We start from the raw sequence: 22,649 nt of genomic DNA, 5'->3' as shown, positions 1-22,649 counted from the left end.
TTCGTTTAATGAATAGTGTATACGTATTCAGGCGGGACCAGTGTCCCTATTATTGACGGCGTTGTGGCCAGGTGAGGCAGTGTCTCTGTCACCAGAGGTATTGCGGACGGGTCAGGTACTGTCTCTAGCGCTGAGGTTATTGTGGACGGGTGGGATAGTGTCTCTAGCACTGAGGGTATTGTATACGGGTGGGACAGTGTCTCTAGCACTGAGGGTATTGTAGACGGGCGAGGCAGTTTCTCTAGCACTGAGGGTATTGTAGACGGGCGAGGCAGTTTCTCTAGCACTGAGGGTATTGTAGACGGGTGAGACAGTGTCTCTAGCACTGAGGGTATTGTAGACGGGTGGGATAGTGTCTCTAGCACTGAGGGTATTGTAGACGGGTGGGACAGTGTCTCTAGCACTGAGGGTATTGTAGACGGGCGAGGCAGTTTCTCTAGCACTGAGGGTATTGTAGACAGGTGAGGCAGTTTCTCTTGCACTGAGGGTATTGTAGACGGGCGAGGCAGTTTCTCTAGCACTGAGGGTATTGTAGACGGGCGAGACAGTTTCTCTAGCACTGAGGGTATTGTAGACGGGCGAGGCAGTTTCTCTTGCACTGAGGGTATTGTAGACGGGCGAGGCAGTTTCTCTAGCACTGAGGGTATTGTAGACGGGCGAGGCAGTTTCTCTAGCACTGAGGGTATTGTAGACGGGTGAGGCAGTGTATCTAGCACTGAGAGTATTGTAGACGGGTGGGACAGTGTCATTAGCACTGAGGGTATTGTAGACGGGCGAGGCAGTTTCTCTAGCACTGAGGGTATTGTAGACGGGCGAGGCACTGAGGGTATTGTAGACGGGTGGGACAGTGTCTCTAGCACTGAGGGTATTGTAGACGGGTGGGACAGTGTCTCTAGCACTGAGGGTATTGTAGACGGGTGAGGCAGTGTATCTAGCACTGAGAGTATTGTAGACGGGTGGGACAGTGTCATAAGCACTGAGGGTATTGTAGACGGGTGAGGCAGTGTCTCTAGCACTTAGGGTATTGTAGACGGGTGGGACAATGTCTCTAGCTCTGAGGGTATTGTAGACGGGTGAGGCAGTGTCTCTGTCACTGAGGGTATTGTAGACGGGTGAGGCAGTGTCTCTAGCTCTGAGGGTATGGTGGCTGGATGAGGCAGTGTCTCTAGCTCTGAGGGTATGGTGGCTGGGTGGGGCAGTGTCTCTAGCACTGAGGGTATTGTAGACGGGTGAGGCAGTGTCTCTAGCACTGAATGTATTGTATACGGGTGGGACAGTGTCTCTAGCACTGAGGGTATTGTAGACGGGCGAGGCAGTTTCTCTAGCACTGAGGGTATTGTAGACGGGCGAGGCAGTTTCTCTAGCACTGAGGGTATTGTAGACGGGTGAGACAGTGTCTCTAGCACTGAGGGTATTGTAGACGGGTGGGATAGTGTCTCTAGCACTGAGGGTATTGTAGACGGGTGGGACAGTGTCTCTAGCACTGAGGGTATTGTAGACGGGCGAGGCAGTTTCTCTAGCACTGAGGGTATTGTAGACAGGTGAGGCAGTTTCTCTTGCACTGAGGGTATTGTAGACGGGCGAGGCAGTTTCTCTAGCACTGAGGGTATTGTAGACGGGCGAGACAGTTTCTCTAGCACTGAGGGTATTGTAGACGGGCGAGGCAGTTTCTCTTGCACTGAGGGTATTGTAGACGGGCGAGGCAGTTTCTCTAGCACTGAGGGTATTGTAGACGGGCGAGGCAGTTTCTCTAGCACTGAGGGTATTGTAGACGGGTGAGGCAGTGTATCTAGCACTGAGAGTATTGTAGACGGGTGGGACAGTGTCATTAGCACTGAGGGTATTGTAGACGGGCGAGGCAGTTTCTCTAGCACTGAGGGTATTGTAGACGGGCGAGGCACTGAGGGTATTGTAGACGGGTGGGACAGTGTCTCTAGCACTGAGGGTATTGTAGACGGGTGGGACAGTGTCTCTAGCACTGAGGGTATTGTAGACGGGTGAGGCAGTGTATCTAGCACTGAGAGTATTGTAGACGGGTGGGACAGTGTCATAAGCACTGAGGGTATTGTAGACGGGTGAGGCAGTGTCTCTAGCACTTAGGGTATTGTAGACGGGTGGGACAATGTCTCTAGCTCTGAGGGTATTGTAGACGGGTGAGGCAGTGTCTCTGTCACTGAGGGTATTGTAGACGGGTGAGGCAGTGTCTCTAGCTCTGAGGGTATGGTGGCTGGATGAGGCAGTGTCTCTAGCTCTGAGGGTATGGTGGCTGGGTGGGGCAGTGTCTCTAGCACTGAGGGTATTGTAGACGGGTGAGGCAGTGTCTCTAGCACTGAATGTATTGTAGACGGGTGAGGCAGTGTTCCTAGCTCTGAGGGTATGGTGGCTGGGTGGGGCAGTGTCTCTGTCACTGAGGGTATTGTGGCTGGGTGAGGCAGTGTCTCTAGCACTGAGGGTATTGTAGACGGATGAGGCAGTGTTCCTAGCACTGAGGGTATTGTAGACGGGTGAGACAGTGTCTCTAGCACTGAGTGTGTTGTGGCTGGGTGAGGCAGTGTCTCTAGCACTGCGTGTATTATAGACGGGTGAGACAGTGTCTCTAGCACTGAGTGTATTGTGGCTGGGTGAGGCAGTGTCTCTGTCACTGCGTGTATTGTAGACGGGTGAGGCAGTGTTCCTAGCACTGAGGGTATTGTGGCTGAGTGAGGCAGTGTCTCTAGCACTGAGGGTATGCTGGCTGGGTGAGGCAGTGTCTCTAGCACTGAGGGTATTGTGGCTGGGTGAGGCAGTGTCTCTGTCACTGAGGGTATTGTGGCTGGGTGAGGCAGTGTCTCTGTCACTGGGGGTATTGTGGCTGGGTGGGGCAGTTTCTCTGTCACTGAGGGTATTGTAGACGGGTGAGGCAGTGTCTCTGTCACTGAGGGTATTGTGGCTGGATGAGGCAGTGTCTCTGTCACTGGGGGTATTGTGGCTGGGTGGGGCAGTGTCTCTGTCACTGAGGGTATTGTGGCTGGGTGAGGCAGTGTCTCTGTCACTGGGGGTATTTTGGCTGGGTGAGGCAGTGTTTCTGTCACTGAGGGTATTGTGGCTGGGTGAGGCAGTGTCTCTGTCACTGGGGGTATTGTGGCTGGGTGAGGCAGTATCTCTGTCACTGAGAGTATTGTGGCTGGGTGATGCAGTGTCTCTGTCACTGAGGGTATTGTGGCTGGGTGAGGCAGTGTCTCTGTTACTGAGAGTTTTGTGGCTGGGTGAGGCAGTGTCTCTGTCACTGAGGGTATTGTGGCTGGGTGAGGCAGTGTCTCTGTCACTGAGGGTATTGTGGCTGGGTGAGGCAGTGTCTCTGTCACTGGGGGTATTGTGGCTGGGTGAGGCAGTGTCTCTGTCACTGAGGGTAGTGTTGCTGGGTGAGGCAGTGTCTCTGTCACTGACGGTATTGTGGCTGGATGAGGCAGTGTCTCTGTCACTGAGGGTAGTGTGGCTGGGTGAGGCAGTGTCTCTGTCACTGAGGGTATGGTGGCTGGCCTGCACGACGTCCTTTGTGGTCAGACATCAGCGTATAACTGGGATGTTACCGTGTGACATTCGGCTAGGTAGTCTTTCTTTGTTTCCCTAAGTGAGTAATTACCATAGCTGGCTGTAGAGAGTTCTTGTGTTGGACGTATGTTGTAGTTATGGTGACCTATATTGTACTTGTTGCTGGAGTATGTTGTAGTTATGTTGACGTACGTTGTAGTTGTGTCGACGTACGTTGTACTTGTTGTGGGCGTATGTTGTAGTTACATCGACGTACGTTATAGTTATGTCGACGTATATTATTACTTGTGGGCGTATGTTGTAGTTACATCGACGTACGTTATAGTTATGTCGACGTATATTATTACTTGTGGGCGTATGTTGTAGTTAGGCTACCGTGCGTTGCAGTCATGTTGTCGTATGTTGAGCTATGTCGACGTATGTTGTAGTCATGTTGCCGTGTGTTGCACTTGTTGTGAGCGTATGTTGTTGTTATATCGACGTACGTTATAGTTATGTCGACGTATATTGTTACTTGTGGGCGTATGTTGTAGTTAGGCTACCGTGCGTTGTAGTCATGTTGCCGTATGTTGAGCTATGTCGACGTATGTTGTAGTTATGTTGCCGTATGCAGTAGTTATGTCGACGTATGTTGTAGTCAAACAATGTCACCGGCACACAAACCGGCACACTGTCAGGTCTTTAGCGTGTTAAGAATGCAAGAACATATCGAGAAGACAGAACACACCTTGAATATTTCAGTTGCATGGACGTCGCGCACGGTGTCCCCTCAGCCACCATGTTGCTCTACTCATTATTTAACACAAAGGTGAAGCGAACACTGTCGCCGAGACCCCTCACATTATACGACATGTGTTGTTCAAGTGGTCGGTATTGTTTAATAATTCATTGTGATGGCAAACACCACAATGACACGTTGTTATCGGAAAGCTAATAATACAAACGTTGTATTGGATCTCTGAATCATTGATATTTCCAATACTGTTTAGCTGTGCATGCATACATACAAACAGACAAACAAACAAACAAACAAACAAACAAACAAACAAACAAACTAACAAACGCGAAACGTTACCGGTAGAACAGGACAAGCTTACCTTTTCGCGTGGACCTGGTATCATCACTTATTTTCAGTGATCCATTCATGCAACTTCCTACGTTGCCTTAATTATTCTCTGGCGTCGACGTTGTTGTTTTAATATATTGTATAATTGGTTCTCGTCTTTATGTATCCGAAATATTGCAATGTTCTGACGCATATTAGCAGTTCTAATTACCTTACTTCTAAATATTTGTAAAATTAAGATTGTTGAAAAAGCAATTTAGGTAAATGTTTGTCAAGTGAACATTGTGGAAACTTAATTCAGCTAACTGTTAGTCAGAGTGAACATTGTTGAACTGGTAATTCAGCTAACTGTTAGTCAGAGTGAACATTGTGGAAACGTTAATTCAGCCTAGACGTACTGGCTTAGACAGAGTTCAATGCATTCAGAATGTTCACGTCTAATGTTAATAAAGCCATTCTCTTGGCTCCAACATATTTTGTCGGTCTGGACAGAATGACAAGTAGTACTATAGTAGTACTCAAACCATATGGACATGTGCCATTTCTCTCAGATTTACCTGGTGGTGTATGATTCACCGATTTACTACTATTCGCAATTTATGGAAAATTACAGGAGAAACCATGGTAACAATAATACAATCTTTGTGAACATGAAGGACCAACGTGAATGACATGATTTAGAAAAACAGGGCCTTTCCACATAATGTGGTAGTAATAACCGGAAGTTGATTGTTTGGATAGTGGGAGCTATTGCCATAACTAATTGATGTTTACAAAAGACACGCAGCCTAGCATCAATCAAGGGTCTACGCCTGGTTGTATGTGTGATGGAGTTATGAATGAAACCATTGCCAACGTGTAATTAATCTGGTCGGATGTGTTTGTCGTGGAAGCCGTAGGCGAGAGCCATGAAAAGGCTGTACATATCAGGACTGTTGATTAGATTGGTTTTTACCTGTAATTAATGAAGCATTATGCTTGTACAATCAGCAGCGACTGCAGATCCGTGACGACTATCAATGAGCCATCCACCACCAGTCTGTGTGTTCTAAGGTATTGGTGTCCTTGTAACCCTAAAATATACTCTCTATCACCAAACTGGTCGTGGTTCGGGGCTATACTAAATCTTCAGAGGTTTTTGTAAGAAGATGTCCACGCACGCCCATCACGGATATTGAAATTGAGTGTGTGAATGAGTGAGTATGGTGTTACGCCTCTTTTAGCAACATTCCAGCAATATCACGGCGGGAACACCAGAAATGGTACCCATTGTACCCATGTGGGGAATCGAACCCGGATCTTCGTCGTGACGAACAAACGCTTTAAGCACTAGGCTATCCCATCACACGAAAAACGGATAGAGATACCTCGACTTTTTAATGACAGACAGTGTTTGAGGGTGAATGAATTACCTACCCGTGAAGGAAAACTATACCAAACGCAACTAAAATCAACTTTGGGTCTGCAAACTGCCCGGCAAAGGAAAGTATACACCTGGAAATTTGATTAGACCAAACGATATCGAAATGTTTTTAGGCTTGTCAACATTCGCCGAAACACTGCAAACGTAAGGTCCTAAACGCATCTGTGAAACCCGTATCAAATACATCACCATCAATTAAAATATCTTGTGTGTTTAATTTTAAGCCACCACTAACTAAACTTCTAACGTGGCATATAATATTAATATTATATTTCTGTTTCATTTCACTTAGTTGAATTACCATCGTACCTTTGACCGGAGTGGAAAAATAGAGTTTAACAGTGGTTAAGAATTGTGGTTAAGAATTCCGGTGGAAAATAAGTGTAGAGATAATTGTGAATGTGACCCTGTATAGCCGACAACTGATACCCGATTCACAAAGAGACGTTAGTGCTAAGACGATCGTAGCTCCCATAGTTTAACATGGACTACGACAGTCGCGAAGCTAAGATCGGTGTGAGGGGCTGTGCCCGTATGTTATAGTGATGGATTTCACCCCGACGGAGTTCGCAGAGAGTAGTGCTGTGTCGGGCACTGATGTTACTGTTCCTATGATATTATGAAACTTATGTCTGTGCCCGGCCCTATGGAATTATTACGTTTGTCCAGCTGCTATAACTTATATCCGTGTCAAGCTGCTATGAAACTTATATCTGTATCCAGTTGCTATGAAACATGTATATGTGTCCGGCTGCTATGAAACTTATATTCGTGTCCAGTTGCTATGAAACTTATATTCGTGTCCAGTTGCTATGAAACTTATATTCGTGTCCAGTTTCTATGAAAGTTATATCCGTGTGTGTCCAGTTGCTATGAAACTTATATCTTTGTCCGGCTGCTATGAAACTTATATTCGTGTCCAGTTTCTATGAAAGTTATATCCGTGTGTGTCCAGTTGCTATGAAACTTATATCTTTGTCCGGCTGTTATGAAACATATATGTGTCCAGCTACTATGAAACTTATATTCGTGTCCAGCTGCCATGAAACTTATATCCATGTCCAGCTGCTATGAAACTTATATTCGTGTCCAGCTGCTTTGAAACTTATATCTGTGTCCAGTTTCTATGAAACTTATGTGTGTCCAGTTGATATGAAACTTATATTCGTGTCCAGCTGCTTTGAAACTTATATCCGTGTCCAGTTTCTATGAAACTTATATCTGTGTCCAGTTCTATGAAACTTATATCTGTGTCCAGCTGCTATGAAACTTATATCCGTGTCCAGTTGCTAAGAAACATATCTGTGTCCAGTTGCTATAAAACTTATATCCGTGTCCAGCTTCTATGAAACTTATACTCGTGTCCAATTGTTATGAAACATATATTTTCCAGCTGCTATGAAACGTATATCTGTGTCCGGCTGTTATGAAACGTATATCCGTGTCCAGCTGCTTTGAAACTTATATCCGTGTCCAGCTGCTATGAAACTTATATCCGTGTCCAGCTGCTTTGAAACTTACATCTGTGTCCAGCTGCTATGAAACTTATATTCGTGTCCAGCTGCTCTGAAACTTATATTCGTGTCCAGCTGCTATGAAACTTATATTCGTGTCCAGTTGCTATGAAACTTATATCTTTGTCCGGCTGCTATGAAACTTATATTCGTGTCCAGTTTCTATGAAAGTTATATCCGTGTGTGTCCAGTTGCTATGAAACTTATATCTTTGTCCGGCTGTTATGAAACATATATGTGTCCAGCTACTATGAAACTTATATTCGTGTCCAGCTGCCATGAAACTTATATCCGTGTCCAGCTGCTATGAAACTTATATTCGTGTCCAGCTGCTTTGAAACTTATATCTGTGTCCAGTTTCTATGAAACTTATGTGTGTCCAGTTGATATGAAACTTATATTCGTGTCCAGCTGCTTTGAAACTTATATCCGTGTCCAGTTTCTATGAAACTTATATCTGTGTCCAGTTCTATGAAACTTATATCTGTGTCCAGCTGCTATGAAACTTATATCCGTGTCCAGTTGCTAAGAAACATATCTGTGTCCAGTTGCTATAAAACTTATATCCGTGTCCAGCTTCTATGAAACTTATACTCGTGTCCAATTGTTATGAAACATATATTTTCCAGCTGCTATGAAACGTATATCTGTGTCCGGCTGTTATGAAACGTATATCCGTGTCCAGCTGCTTTGAAACTTATATCCGTGTCCAGCTGCTATGAAACTTATATCCGTGTCCAGCTGCTTTGAAACTTACATCTGTGTCCAGCTGCTATGAAACTTATATTCGTGTCCAGCTGCTCTGAAACTTATATTCGTGTCCAGCTGCTATGAAACTTATATTCGTGTCCAGTTGCTATGAAACTTATATCTTTGTCCGGCTGCTATGAAACTTATATTCGTGTCCAGTTTCTATGAAAGTTATATCCGTGTGTGTCCAGTTGCTATGAAACTTATATCTTTGTCCGGCTGTTATGAAACATATATGTGTCCAGCTACTATGAAACTTATATTCGTGTCCAGCTGCCATGAAACTTATATCCGTGTCCAGCTGCTATGAAACTTATATTCGTGTCCAGCTGCTTTGAAACTTATATCTGTGTCCAGTTTCTATGAAACTTATGTGTGTCCAGTTGATATGAAACTTATATTCGTGTCCAGCTGCTTTGAAACTTATATCCGTGTCCAGTTTCTATGAAACTTATATCTGTGTCCAGTTCTATGAAACTTATATCTGTGTCCAGCTGCTATGAAACTTATATCCGTGTCCAGTTGCTAAGAAACATATCTGTGTCCAGTTGCTATAAAACTTATATCCGTGTCCAGCTTCTATGAAACTTATACTCGTGTCCAATTGTTATGAAACATATATTTTCCAGCTGCTATGAAACGTATATCTGTGTCCGGCTGTTATGAAACGTATATCCGTGTCCAGCTGCTTTGAAACTTATATCCGTGTCCAGCTGCTATGAAACTTATATCCGTGTCCAGCTGCTTTGAAACTTACATCTGTGTCCAGCTGCTATGAAACTTATATCTGTGTCCAGCTGCTCTGAAACTTATATTCGTGTCCAGCTGCTATGAAACGTATATCCGTGTCCAGCTGCTATGAAACTTATATCCGTGTCCAGCTGCTATGAAACTTATATACCTGTGCCCGGTTTTTACTTCACCTGGGTTAAACTGTGTCTGAACAAACGAAGTTAAAATTCTGCTTGTTGCCGCACTCAGCAATCTTCACGCTATATGACAACGGTCTGTAAATAATCGAGTCTGGAGTAGACATCTCAAAGTTAAAAGATCATGAGCTTGGCAACGGTTAATGGTTGTTCAAAGTTAAATTTCATGCTCGGATCAATATTTAACTTTCACGGGTTCTACTGCTTTGCTTATGTATTCAATGGATGTACTTCGTATATTCCTGTGTATATTCCTAGGTGATGTAGTCATGTATAGCGGCGCAGGTCGCTGTTGCCTGGTCGTGGGTTTGAATCCCAGATGGGACCTGACTATGAACCTTGGTTTGTCAGTACCATACCCGATAAGGTTGTTCACCAAATCGGAAAACGTATACAACTGACATCACCATAAGCTTGCCTTCAAATTTGTGTTCATTTGCGTGTGTGTTGTATATGCTGAGTCTGCACGCCACATCATAGCCCCCGGTAAATATTCAAGCCTGGGCCATAGAAATCAGTCGTTGTTATGTGAACACGATCGAGGTACGATGAAACGCAATCAACCACAAGTCACCGTACCTGAGGATCTAATCCATTTTAGCTGTGTCGTATGGCAAGCATAGGCTGCTGGGAGCCAGTTCTTACCCGGAATCCCCTACGGTCGGTCCTCCGAGTTCAAGCTGACACGGCGTGGCATTATTTAATGCTAATCGAAGCAGCGTTACACGTAACATAGTCACTCACTCACCCACTCTGTCAAGCCTATGCTGTCTGCCCGAGGTGTCAGGATACTGGGCTGTAGGATGTGTGTTACCTAATATGTCTTTAAGAAACACTAGTTATTTTCTCTGAATACAAAAACATCTTTTTATTGGAGCCATAATGCAGTGGATGACACGTATTTTGTGTTTTGTAAAACATGAAACTTACTTATTTTTATCGTCATTTACTGGAACAAATAATTGAATTTCAAAATTCCCCCTGTTAACCTATAACTGCATCACATACCCGTGTGTTAACTTTAACTGAAAGTTACACCCGAGAGTTAACCTATAAGTGAAACAGATTATCCTAGGTTATCCTAGAACCCTAATCACATACCGTATACATTATGTCACAAACCCCCCACCAAAATTAATTAGCCTAGGCCCAATTACCTAGCCTTGTTCTTGCTATTTTCAGACCGCGCAGCTTATAAAACCCACTACAACCTATCGTCGATAGACGGTAGACATATTTTATTCATCAGCCGGGAAGGTGCCCTGTTTAGTCAGTTTACAATCATATGCAGCCATATCCATCAGTGGGGCCACATATCACAATTAACCAGCCCGCATGGAACACAACGTTATAATGATACTCCAGTACTCAATAAAAAAAATATCAGCACAGGAATGCCATGCACAGAGGCGGTCTCTTGCTTCATCCATCGATCCCCTCGATCAGGTAAGACCGGCCGCCAGGTTTGCAGATGGGACTCGCTTCCAGTGCTTCTCGTTGTATCAGGACTCTAGTGTTATTGCAGTGTTGTCTGGCCACTGGAAACTCGCCACATGGTATTTGTTCGCCGGTTTTCACGATGTGCTCAATGTGACCTGTATTGAGGAAAGGTTACGCTGTGAGGAGACTAAGGTGACGGATCTCGGTGGAGGATTAGTCTAGTTTTGCATCTTACACAGAAGTGTGATGTCAGGTTTCGTAGTGTTTACAGTACACGTGAGTATGTCTATTGTCCGGGTTGTACAGTGTTCTCATATCCTCGGGTTGTATTGGTTAGGCTTGTGGTTTAGAAGATCACTTGTAACACCGGAGGTCCTGGTTCGATTCCCTATTGGGGTACAATGTATAAAATCCACACAGGTTAACTAGCATTTCGAGAGGTAAGTGACAGAGAACCCCACGCTGTTTTCACTTCTTCTGATTTTTCCTTTGTTCAACATGTATATAGGATTTATACTATTAGAGAAACCCTAAACCCGTTTATCCAGACAACCTGTCATGACGATTCTGTAAGAAAACCAACCATCTTGGTTACAGAGGTGATAAATACACGGTGAGTGCCACCATGGCCTCACACCACCCCCTTACGTCAGTACGGCCCAGGTGGCATGTGGTCTAAGACGTCGCAACTCGATGATAGTGTTGTGTCCCTTGGCCGATCGAGGAACCGCTGACAATGGTTCGATTCCGGATTTCTGACCAGCAGCATACCTGCACTCGTGGGTTTCATCACATTGTTTAACGTGTATCATATCCTTTACTTCGGGTTCTCCTCCCACATGAAGCAGAAACACCCTGATATAACTGAAATACTGTTCAAAGGGGTGTTTAAGCAAACTCAGTCTAATTATCAGACGAACTAACCACTGTAACAGTTACGTTATTGAGACAGCGCGTAGAGTCACTAAAATGATAATGCATTCTTATGGGTACTTCATGTTGGATGATCATGTTGAGACGGTCAAGATGCTATCTTACAACTTAGTGTGTCATTTAGACGTGGTCAAATACATCATTCACCCGGCGAGAACTTATACAAATATTTCCAAACCTCTCAGTTGCTCGAAAAGCGCAAACCAATATATGCCTGTATTCATTCACTGTTAGCATTTAACACCATAAACTGCCGGGCAAAAGAAAGTATTCGCTTCAAAATTGGATTTGACCCCACTTATGAACGTTATCGAAACGTTACTAGACTGACAACAGTTGCTGAAACGGTAAACTTCAGCTCCAAAACACAGCAACATGATAACCGTATGAGATACATCACCATCGAACAACAATTTCTGGTTTGTTTCATGTTTAACCAGGCACCATCAAACATGGGTGCATACTTTCTATACAGTCTATGCTAAACTGTACGTTTGTTGCATGGAGTGGTTGACGTTTTCCCATAGGAACAAAGTAAGACCCACCCAGAACTTTTCGGAGAATGTGAAGACTCCCCAACACTGCAGCCTTCTGCATTACCCAGATTGTCAGAAGGGCTGTATTCCTGATGGCAAACCCGGCTACTCTCCCAATGTCAGTCAACAGATTGGGAGGTACCAAACCTAAGGCACCGAGTTTGGAGTCGGACCACTAGGCACTTGCTATGCAAGCGTGACATTTCGAAAGCGAGGTCCGCATATTTGCCATGTTTTTCCTCAATCTTGTCAATCACATTAGTGTCAAAAGGGATAGAAAATTAAATGATATAAATGATTTCATTGGATTTATCAAAAAGGACAAGATCAGGTTTGTTGGCCTGGATACGTCTGAAACTGTATTCGGGCCTACTCCAAACAAGTTTGTATTTATCATTCTCCATGACGCCCTGTATATATTCCGGATGGACCTCTGTGTCAAAACCAGAACAGGGCGAAGACGGTAATTAAAGGATCGAGTCTACCCATCATTCGCTTAAGATACTGTGTGTGTGCCAAAGCTGGGAATCCACTGACAATGTTTTGGACAGTCGCATTAAATTCATTACATAATCTACATTTCATATTTACATTTTGATGTAAATAAATTCGATAATCAATGCAGTGGTCGTTCAGAAAGCCTCATCCTGAAAAACTTAGTCTGGGCCGATTTCATATCTTTACGGTGCAGCAGTACAGAAACATTTACAAAATCAACATTGACATTGAGATTATGACCCAAGAAAACTGTGGAATGCCTTGTGTTCATCATGAGTCTTGAAATGCGTCACAAGAGGATCATCAAACAAATAAATGTGTGCAAAGGTGCACAATACAATATATCATGAAGAGCCTCCACGTTAATCAAACCACGCCCTCCCAATATAACTGATAAATATGAGCGGTTGAGGGAAGAGCGAGGGTGGGGTCTATTGTCGTATATAATTCTTTGTGTAAATTTGTTTGTCAGTACCCTGAATTTCTAGTTTCGTCCAATCAACAACACCAAAAAGAATATGAAGGGACGGGTAAAGCATAAGTTTTTGTGGTTTTGAGTTTATTGCGAGCGTTCAGCTTTGAACTGCAGCTTTTCTTAAGTCTACATTTATATTCTGCCCGAAGTTTGTCTTTGATATGGGCATTGTGGAGTTTGTCTCTTACCTGCATTCCTAAGTACGTATAGGCCTGACCTTCCACGAGATGGTCAATAACTCCTCCCCCAAGTAAACTGATTGATTCTACCTTGCCACAGTTTCAGGTGAAGAATGTTGCATTTTGTCGAAACCAGAGGACATGCCAATATTGTAAAAGGACTCGACAAGGAGAATCTGGTTTTTTTAGGGTGGAGTCTCCTTTTGCAATAAGTTCAAGGTCATCCATGTAAAGGAGCTGAGTAAGGGGTATTGGGGATTTGTGCTGAGGAGGTCCAGGACTTACTATTATATATATATTATAAGAGAGTCATCATATGTTAAACTGGGTCGTCGAGGATGCCTGTAAACAAATTATGGTTTCATATCCATTAGGCATGTACAAGCTGAAATGGAAATATCGAAGTTTCATTGCCACTGATCTCCGATTTTAACTTTTGGATTTGCTAGATGATTGAATTATTGATGTCCATCAATCAATTCGGAAGGCTGGGAAGCAGGTGCGTGTTGTACCGCACATGTGCACGGTCGTTAAGGTACGGTATGGAGATTGTGGTGGGGTAAATAGTATCACTAATACGCGCCTCTCTCCAGATCAATAACACCGTGGAGGAAATGGTTAGCTCGGTAATGAGTACAACCTACAGACAACTAATGTTGTAAAGATTGTTTCATTTGAGAGAACTTTCATGCTAAATCACAAATTGTGCACACAAAACTCAAAAGTGAAACTGAAATCGCTTACCTAATTCAGCGAAAAGGCTTATTTAATATACGAGCCTGTGGCCTCATTTGCAGATGCAGATTCAAAGAACACTGAACTCATTTCATTTGAAGCTTGCCCACATTTCAATCGTTTCGTCGTTGTGAACCATTTACTTACCCATCCCCATCCAGTTAAAAAATGTAGAATCCAAAACGCAGGTCAAAGGATAGGGTTTGAACCCATGGCCAGAGTACCCGACATGGCTAAGGGACGCAACTCTGTGAACACCGTGCCCTCATACCAGTCTCGCTGAAATGTACATGACTTATTAATATTATGGAAGGCCAAATAACTGGCCAATTATTCAGATCACCCCACCCATTCCTTTGTCACATACGTGTGACACGAATACACTACATCTGCTGACTGAACAATGACGTATTGATGAGTGAGACTGTGATATGTGGTAAGCATTGATTACCATTTAGGTATTGACAAGCTCGGCTTTACATATTCATTTCCCACTTATTGACTCAAGTTTTCGTCATCTCGTTCACGAGGTATTGAATATTCATGTAACAGCTATTTTTGTATTTGCAACAGGTACGTCTTCGATTATTCATGGTGCTTTATGCAACAATGGTCCTCCGACAGTATACTCTGTTTGAGTACCAGTGGGTCGTAACGCGCTTTGAATATTTCTCGCTGATCGAACCACTTACCCGAAAGTTGAGGCGCATCATGTTAAGAGTAAATCGAAAGTAACATCCGGATAACTACGTACGGAAAATTGTGTAGAACCTGACAAAAAAACATATCAAGTCATAAAACAATTGTAATGATCCATGTCGGTATATCAATATATTTAGTAGATATATTACTCTCTATTTGCTAAATCATTATATCACGAAAATAGACGATAGCAGTTGTAGATTCATGATGTTGATTCACACTGGTGAAAGGCGTGTCCTGATAGAGTACAATACAAAAAAGGGCAGAGACGTTAGTCTTAAGTGTGGAATACGAAAGTACACACATTTATCTGTAAGACAGTACTCACAGATTCTCACCTTCATCATACTCTCAGGCAACACGGGGACTATAACACTTAACCATACCAATTGACATATAACACTTGGTCATACCAGTGGACATATAACACTTGGTCATACTAAATGACATATAACACTTGCTCATACTAAATGACATATAACGCTTCATCATACTAAATAACATATAACACTTGGTCATACTAAATGACATATAACACTCGCTCATACTGAATGACATATAACACTTGGTCATACTAAATGACATATAACACTTCGTCATACTAAATGACATATAACACTTGCTCATACTAAATGACATATAACACTGGCTCATACTGAATGACATATAACACTTGGTCATACTAAATGACATTTAACACTCGGTCATACTAAATGACATATAACACTTGGTCATACTAAATGACATATAACACTTGGTCATACCAGTGGACATTTAACACTTGGTCATACTAAATGACATATAACACTTGCTCATACTGAATGACATGTAACACTTGGTCGCATATAACACTTGGTCATACTAAATGACATATAACATTTGCTCATACTAAATGACATATAACACTTGCTCATATTAAATGACATATAACACTTGGTCATACTAAATGACATATAATACTTGGTCACATATAACATTTGGTCATACTTAATGACATATAACACTTGGTCATACTAAATGACATATAACACTTGGTCACATATAACACTTGATCATACTTAATGACATATAACACTTGGTCATACTAAATGACATATAACACTTGGTCGCATATAACACTTGGTCATACTAAATGACATATAACACTTGGTCGCATATAACACTTGGTCATAGTAAATGACATATAACACTTGCTCATACTAAATGACATTTAACACTTGGTCATACTAAATGACATATAACACTTGCTCATACTAAATGACATGTAACACTTGGTCATACTAAATGACATATAACCCTTGCTCATACTAAATGACATATAACACTTGGTCACATATAACACTTGGTCATACTTAATGACATATAACACTTGGTCATACTAAATGACATATAACACTTGGTCACATATAACACTTGGTCATACTTAATGACATATAACACTTGGTCATACTAAATGACATATAACACTTGGTCGCATATAACACTTGGTCATACTAAATGACATATAACACTTGCTCATACTAAATGACATGTAACACTTGCTCATACTAAATGACATATAACACTTGGTCATACTAAATGACATATAACACATGGTCACACTAAATGACATATAACACTTACCCCCCTAGTGCTGATATGATCACATCTCCCTGATCGATGTCACATTGCTTACTGTATATCCCGCTGTGGGGGTCATTGAGTGCAGAGTCTATAGTCACACAGAGATTAACAGTGTTAGCTGTGTGAAAATATCACCAAACAGTATTAACTGTGCTGCATTATCAGCAAACAGTATTAACTGTGCTACATTATCACTAAACAGTATTAACTGTGCTACATTATCACTAAACAGTATTAACTGTGCTACATTATCACTAAACAGTATTAACTGTGCTACGTTATCACTAAACAGTATTAACTGTGCAACGTTATCACTAAACAGTATTAACTGTGCAAAGTTATCACCAAACAGTATTAACTGTGCAAAGTTATCACCAAACAGTATTAACTGTGCTTGTTATCACCAAACAGTATTAACTGTGCTACGTTATCACTAAAGAGTATTAACTGTGCAAAGTTATCACCAAACAGTATTAACTGTGCAAAGTTATCACCAAACAGTATTAACTGTGCAAAGTTATCACCAAACAGTATTAACTGTGCAAAGTTATCACCAAACAGTATTAACTGTGCAACGTTATCACCAAACAGTATTAACTGTGCGAAGTTATCACCAAACAGTATTAACTGTGCAAAGTTATCACCAAACAGTATTAACTGTGCAAAGTTATCACCAAACAGTATTAACTGTGCTACGTTATCACTAAACAGTATTAACTGTGCAACGTTATGACCAAACAGTATTAACTGTGCAAAGTTATCACCAAACAGTATTAACTGTGCAAAGTTATCACCAAACAGTATTAACTGTGCAAAGTTATCACCAAACAGTATTAACTGTCCTACGTTATCACTAAACAGTATTAACTGTGCAACGTTATCAACAAACAGTATTAACTGTGCAAAGTTATCACCAAACAGTATTAACTGTGCAAAGTTATCACCAAACAGTATTAACTGTGCAAAGTTATCACCAAACAGTATTAACTGTGCAAAGTTATCACCAAACAGTATTAACTGTGCAACGTTATCACCAAACAGTATTAACTGTGCGAAGTTATCACCAAACAGTATTAACTGTGCAAAGTTATCACCAAACAGTATTAACTGTGCTATGTTATCACCAAAGAGTATTAATTGTGCTACGTTATCACTTAACAATATCAACTGTACAACGTTATCACTAAACAGTATTTACTGTGCAACGTTATCACTAAACAGTATTAACTGTGCTACGTTATCACTAAACAGTATTAACTGTGCAACGTTATCCCTAAACAGTATTAATTGTGATACGTTATCACTGAACAGTATTAACTGTACAACGTTATCACTAAACAGTATTAATTGTGCAACGTTATCACTAAACAGTATGAATTGTGTGGCGTTACCACTAATCACTGCCAGTTGGTTGACGATTGTACTTTTCGGCATCATCTAGACATACTTCAAGTGACCACAGCCCCACTTATCGAATGTTTTAAATTGCATACCACTCATAGTTATTCACGCAATCAATAAGTCTTCATTTCGTGCTGTTGTCGTGTTTGAACGCCTCGCTAGCATATCCAGACCTCAACTCAATCAAGTGTCTTTTGTAGTTTGATTTGACAAAAAGGCCTAGTTTTATAACTCAAAGGGTCGATCATTATGAATAATGAAGCAGTTCATTGTGGGGAAAGGCGTATAGAGCCACACTTTCAAGCTGAAATCTATAAAATTGCTAAAATAGCTCTTAACGACATTTGGTAACATAACTCCATAACTGGTAGTGTTAGTTTTTGTGCATGGGTTTTGTGTACAGTTACACTGGTGCGTGCATAGTCAGGTCTCCGGTCCTGCAGTACATGTGAGGTCTCATAATGGGAAAAAACACGAATGCGAATTACGTTCAAAGTGGATATATTTGTTTGTTTTTGTTTTGTTTTTGTTTGTTTCTTTGTTGTTTAACATCGCTCTTGGCAATATTCCAGTTATATGACGGAGGTCTGTAAATAATCGATTCAGGACCAAACAATCCAGCGATTGACATCATGAGCATCGATCTACGTAATTGGGATACGATGACATACATTAACCAAGTCAGCGAGCCTGACAACCTAATCCCGTTAGTCGCCCAGTCGCCTGTTACGGCAAGCATGGGTTGCTGAAGAAATATTCTCTACCCGGATCTTCCAATAGATGTCCAAAATGGACATGTACTTATATATTTCCGTGTGATATGATAATAAAATATATACATATACAACGTCAAAGCCAGGCAATAACCTGTCTTAATTATCCGAGAAAACAGATTTCTATAGCTTGAAATCTTGAGCCTGGTATACGTTGACAATTTGTAAATGTTTTTATTTGTTTCTTTTCTTTTAGGTCGAGACGGGGTTTAGTAGGGATGCCATGTGACCGGAAGTGACGTTGTTATGGGTTGCGAGAACAGCAAGCCCACAGTGGTGCCAAATGCGCATGTCGAACCGGATCCGGAAGTTGTTACAAGTGACTTCAGTGATACACAAATAGACACCATCAGAAGCACGTGGCCGGTATTGTCACGTGATGTCATCAGAATAGGAGCGGAAATATTCGTTCGTATCTTTATTGATGCACCGGGTGTGAAGAAATTATTCGAAAAATTCAGGTAATATGTTTGAATATTTAGTAAAATTATTAATCGTACAACTGTACATCAAATTTCAGCGCTAAATACATGGATCATAGGACAATCTAAGGTTTCAGGTTGGATAGCCCAGTGGTTAAAGCGCTGCCTCGTCACGCCGAAGATCCCTGTCCATTCCTCGTGTCCCCCGCAGTAATATTGCCTAAAGCCTAGTAGTTTTCACTTGGCAACTCTAGTGAACATCTTGCCCCGGGAAGATGAACACAGGCGCACTGATAAAAGTACATTGATTGCCAGCTGTGGCCTTGTACCTTCAGGTGTAGAGGCCACCCAGTCTAGTGATCAGCTGGCACTGAAGACAGGCACGAACTTGTAAAACGGTAATCTAAAAAACCCACACCAATGAACTTGTTTAACTCCCCCTGAATACTTCTAAAACAATCAATATCCATCAACAACAAGTAGATGTATAAGACATGAACGTCCCCGCTACGGACTGCGGTGATTAAGGAAATCAATGGGCATGTATGTGGTTTTCAAGACATCAAAAGTAAGTAATTAGGAATACGTTATTTTTTTTAACAAATTAACATTCTTATTTAGGCTTGTTACATTGCAGACAATCGCTTAAATGCACTTGACTTTTATCTTAATCTGGTGTAGGAGAAACAATATTTTTGTAAATTCAATCATGGGCAGAATGGGACATTTTTATGTACTTATGTACTTTTTCTTGTTCTTGTTATGACAAAACCAAAAGGTTAAAACCATAATTAAATTGATTTGGTGGTTTGTTAGATTATAGAAGGGTGCTAAAAACGACAGGAAGGTGCAGTTTGGAGTATATCTTGGGGTGACAAGTAGAATCCCTTCTCAGGGACTTTGGGTTAGCTAGTGGGTAGCTCATCCTTGATTGGCATACTGAAGCTTGTCCGATGCCACGTGCGCTAATAATAGAACGACTAGGCCATCGAGTTTACTATTTATTTAAGGCCGTATCAATTTCGAAATGCACGTAATGTTTTCAGTTTCATTGATTTAGCAACCAAACAGAGTTACATGGTACAAACCAAACACTTACCACTCAACTCATATTTGCTTTCCAAGATCGTATCATATCTGCTTTACCAGGGCGTCAACATCCTAATCATGTACCTTCAATGCGAATGTTAAACATCTGCAAGGGGTGATGGTGTGGGTTGTATGACTTTTAGATGTATCCTTGGTACTCTCGTTATTACCTGACAGTATTTATCGACAACTTTGTTGTGTGCAAAGATCCCGGGATAAATGATGAAAAGAGGAGGCACTTGGCAACTTCCGCAATATTTCGTTAATTGTCTTTAATCAGGGCATTGATGCCATTATCAGTAGGCATACATAGAACTGTATAGCTCGTAAATATGATTTAGTTCTGCTTGGTTTCCTTGCGGACGGGTCTAAATGATTGTGTATGACTTCCGTGATTTCTAAGTACCATAGGCAGTATGCCGTGGACATTATAGGCTATAAGTGTGATGAATGAATTCCACCTCACATCGCTGACTGAGGTATTGCAGCTACGAGTCAGTTAACGCCCTTGACTCGAGAAGATGAGTGCAAGTACGGGATCCGCCTCTGCTGCTTGGCGAAATTAACACTTTCATTCATAATCACAGCTTAATGTAGGAATAGTGTAGTGATTGAGTATGGTTTTACGCCGCCTTTAGCAATATTTCAGCAACATTACGGCGGGGGGCACCAGCAATGGGTTTCACACATTTGACTCTTGTGGGGTATCGAACCCGGGTGTTCGGCGTAACGAGCGAACGCTTTAACCACTACATTACCCCATCACCCAGAAGGGTGTAAATAGGAAGGGTTATGCTCACTATCTCAGTATCGGTTAAAGTTCGGGGGCGTCTTAAACCACCCACTGTTAATTATTGGTCTTCTGAAAAGGAGCTTTAAAATAGCTGTCATAGCGAGGCTGATACAGCGAACTTGTTATATAATCTCTAGTCGGAAAGTTGATTACCCATGACCTGGCTTCAAACAATACAATTCATAAACTGACAGTTGTTGGTAGCCTCGGCCACTAACACATTTCATTAATCAGACTATTGTTTTGGGCTTTATCATGCCTGTCTATCTGGTATCTTACACAATGTGCAAAGCGTTAATTAGCGTTATCGATTCGATAAACCAATTCGGAAAACTTTGAATCACGGTGCGATTAATATGCAAATGAAGTCACCTCACAGCATCTACTTTCAGTAAGCTCAATTCGTCAACCCCAACAAGTGCAGATAAGTGTTTTACTTTAGTGTCGTATTTAAACCCTTTTTCTGTAGTTACTGTATTGATTGGAAGTAATTATATTAAACTTAGATTATTTAAGTTACCTTCGTGTTTCAGTATCGTAAATATCATATTATAGAAATTGTATGGTATTTTGTCGATTTTACGATACAGAAGCACCCCCGGTGAATGATCTATATAGAATTACGGATTTGCCGAGTCGTTAGGTAATGAAGCGAAAGAAGCACCCGCCCTCACCTTCAACACCTCGGCAAGATCAGCTCAGTGTCAGCCACAGAACCCCGCTGCGATGAATAATACATCCACAACGACTAGTTGCCAATTTACTTTGTCCCAGATAACCATGACGTAAGCCAGCTCTACGGTTTGAGGAAGGAACTAGAGACAAGTATCGCGTGTTGCGGTATATGAAAACAGTCTATATCAACCTCTAGAGTGTAAATATTTAATGTCCTGGGCGTAATATCTTGCGTGCCGAATTCAGCATCTCTGTGGGGTAATGAGGTGATAGAGTGATGGTGATTGAAGTTAAAGGGGGGCTGCGATCAAGCTGCCTAGCAAGTTTCATTGAAGTCCCACAAATGTCAACGTGTTCCTGCGTTATGAATACACAATGCCAAATGTACACTTTTTCATTTAAACGTGTGTACTGATAGTTTTCGGCCATGGGAGTCGTGTCAATTTAAATCTATCAGAGGGGTACACAAAGTACGTGCTCTAGACTTCCAGTTGTCGGACTTCGATTTTTTTTTAAACCTCGGCGGCTGAGCGGGTGAGATCGCTGACTTTGTTTGCTGGCGATTAGGTTCCGGATGGGACTCAACCCCCCTAGTACTAGAACTTTTACTAAGAAATGCTATCCCAAATATGACATTTGTTCCAACGTTTATTAAACTAACAGAAAATGATTACCCACAATCAAACACAATTTCAGTTCACTCTCTTTCTATAATAGAAGTAAGTTGGAAATGGACACCAGTCTGGGGGTAGTAAACAACATGTTCTTTCATTAGCTCGATCAGTTTGTTGAAGATCCGGGGTAGAACAGGTCTTCAGCAATCAATGCTTGCCGTAAAAGGCGACTAACGGGATCGAGTGGTCAGGCTCGGTGACTTGGTTGATGGAGGTCATCGTATGATCCCATTTGCGAAGATCGATGCTCATGATGTCATCACTGGATTGAGCAAACAAACAATTGGTTTGTTGAGTTTTGTTATATCATGCAAGGTCCGTCTAAACTAAACTGCCGGGAAAAATGAAACTGTACACCCATGTTTTATGGTGACTCAAATGAAACAAATAGGAAAGGGTTATTCGATGATGATGTACTGCATACGGGTATAATAGTTGTGTTGTGGACTGTACGTTTGCAGTGTTTCGGCGACATTTTAAGCATAGTA

At 41.8% G+C, this 22,649-nt stretch overlaps 2 protein-coding genes across 3 annotated transcripts in view; one reads left to right on the top strand and one right to left on the bottom strand.

Moving 5' to 3' along the window:
- LOC139474042 (neuroglobin-like) overlaps nucleotides 1–22,649 on the top strand; it is a 57,691-nt gene that overhangs the window by 29,861 nt on the left and 5,181 nt on the right. Inside the window, exons 1-2 of one of the 2 annotated variants that reach the window (XM_071256898.1) lie at nucleotides 10,746–10,929; nucleotides 18,705–18,969. In XM_071256898.1, the coding sequence (XP_071112999.1) occupies nucleotides 18,755–18,969 (215 nt within the window). In that variant the 5' untranslated portion in view covers nucleotides 10,746–10,929; nucleotides 18,705–18,754. Of the gene's footprint in view, nucleotides 1–10,745; nucleotides 10,930–18,704; nucleotides 18,970–22,649 lie in introns of those variants that run through there. The other variant, XM_071256899.1, reaches the window with a different exon arrangement.
- On the bottom strand, nucleotides 112–14,722 carry LOC139475352 (mucin-1-like). The gene is made up of 2 exons (XM_071258577.1): nucleotides 14,702–14,722; nucleotides 112–3,531 (listed from the first exon to the last, which is right to left on the bottom strand). The coding sequence occupies exons 1-2, from the start codon at nucleotides 14,720–14,722 to the stop codon at nucleotides 112–114; spliced, it is 3,441 nt and encodes a 1,146-aa protein (XP_071114678.1).

Source organism: Haliotis cracherodii, unplaced genomic scaffold (genome assembly GCF_022045235.1).
Source record: "Haliotis cracherodii isolate W230 unplaced genomic scaffold, xgHalCrac1.p SCAF_3, whole genome shotgun sequence".
Classification (NCBI taxonomy): Eukaryota; Metazoa; Mollusca; class Gastropoda; order Lepetellida; family Haliotidae; genus Haliotis; species Haliotis cracherodii.
This window is presented reverse-complemented; position numbering and strand designations above follow the sequence as displayed.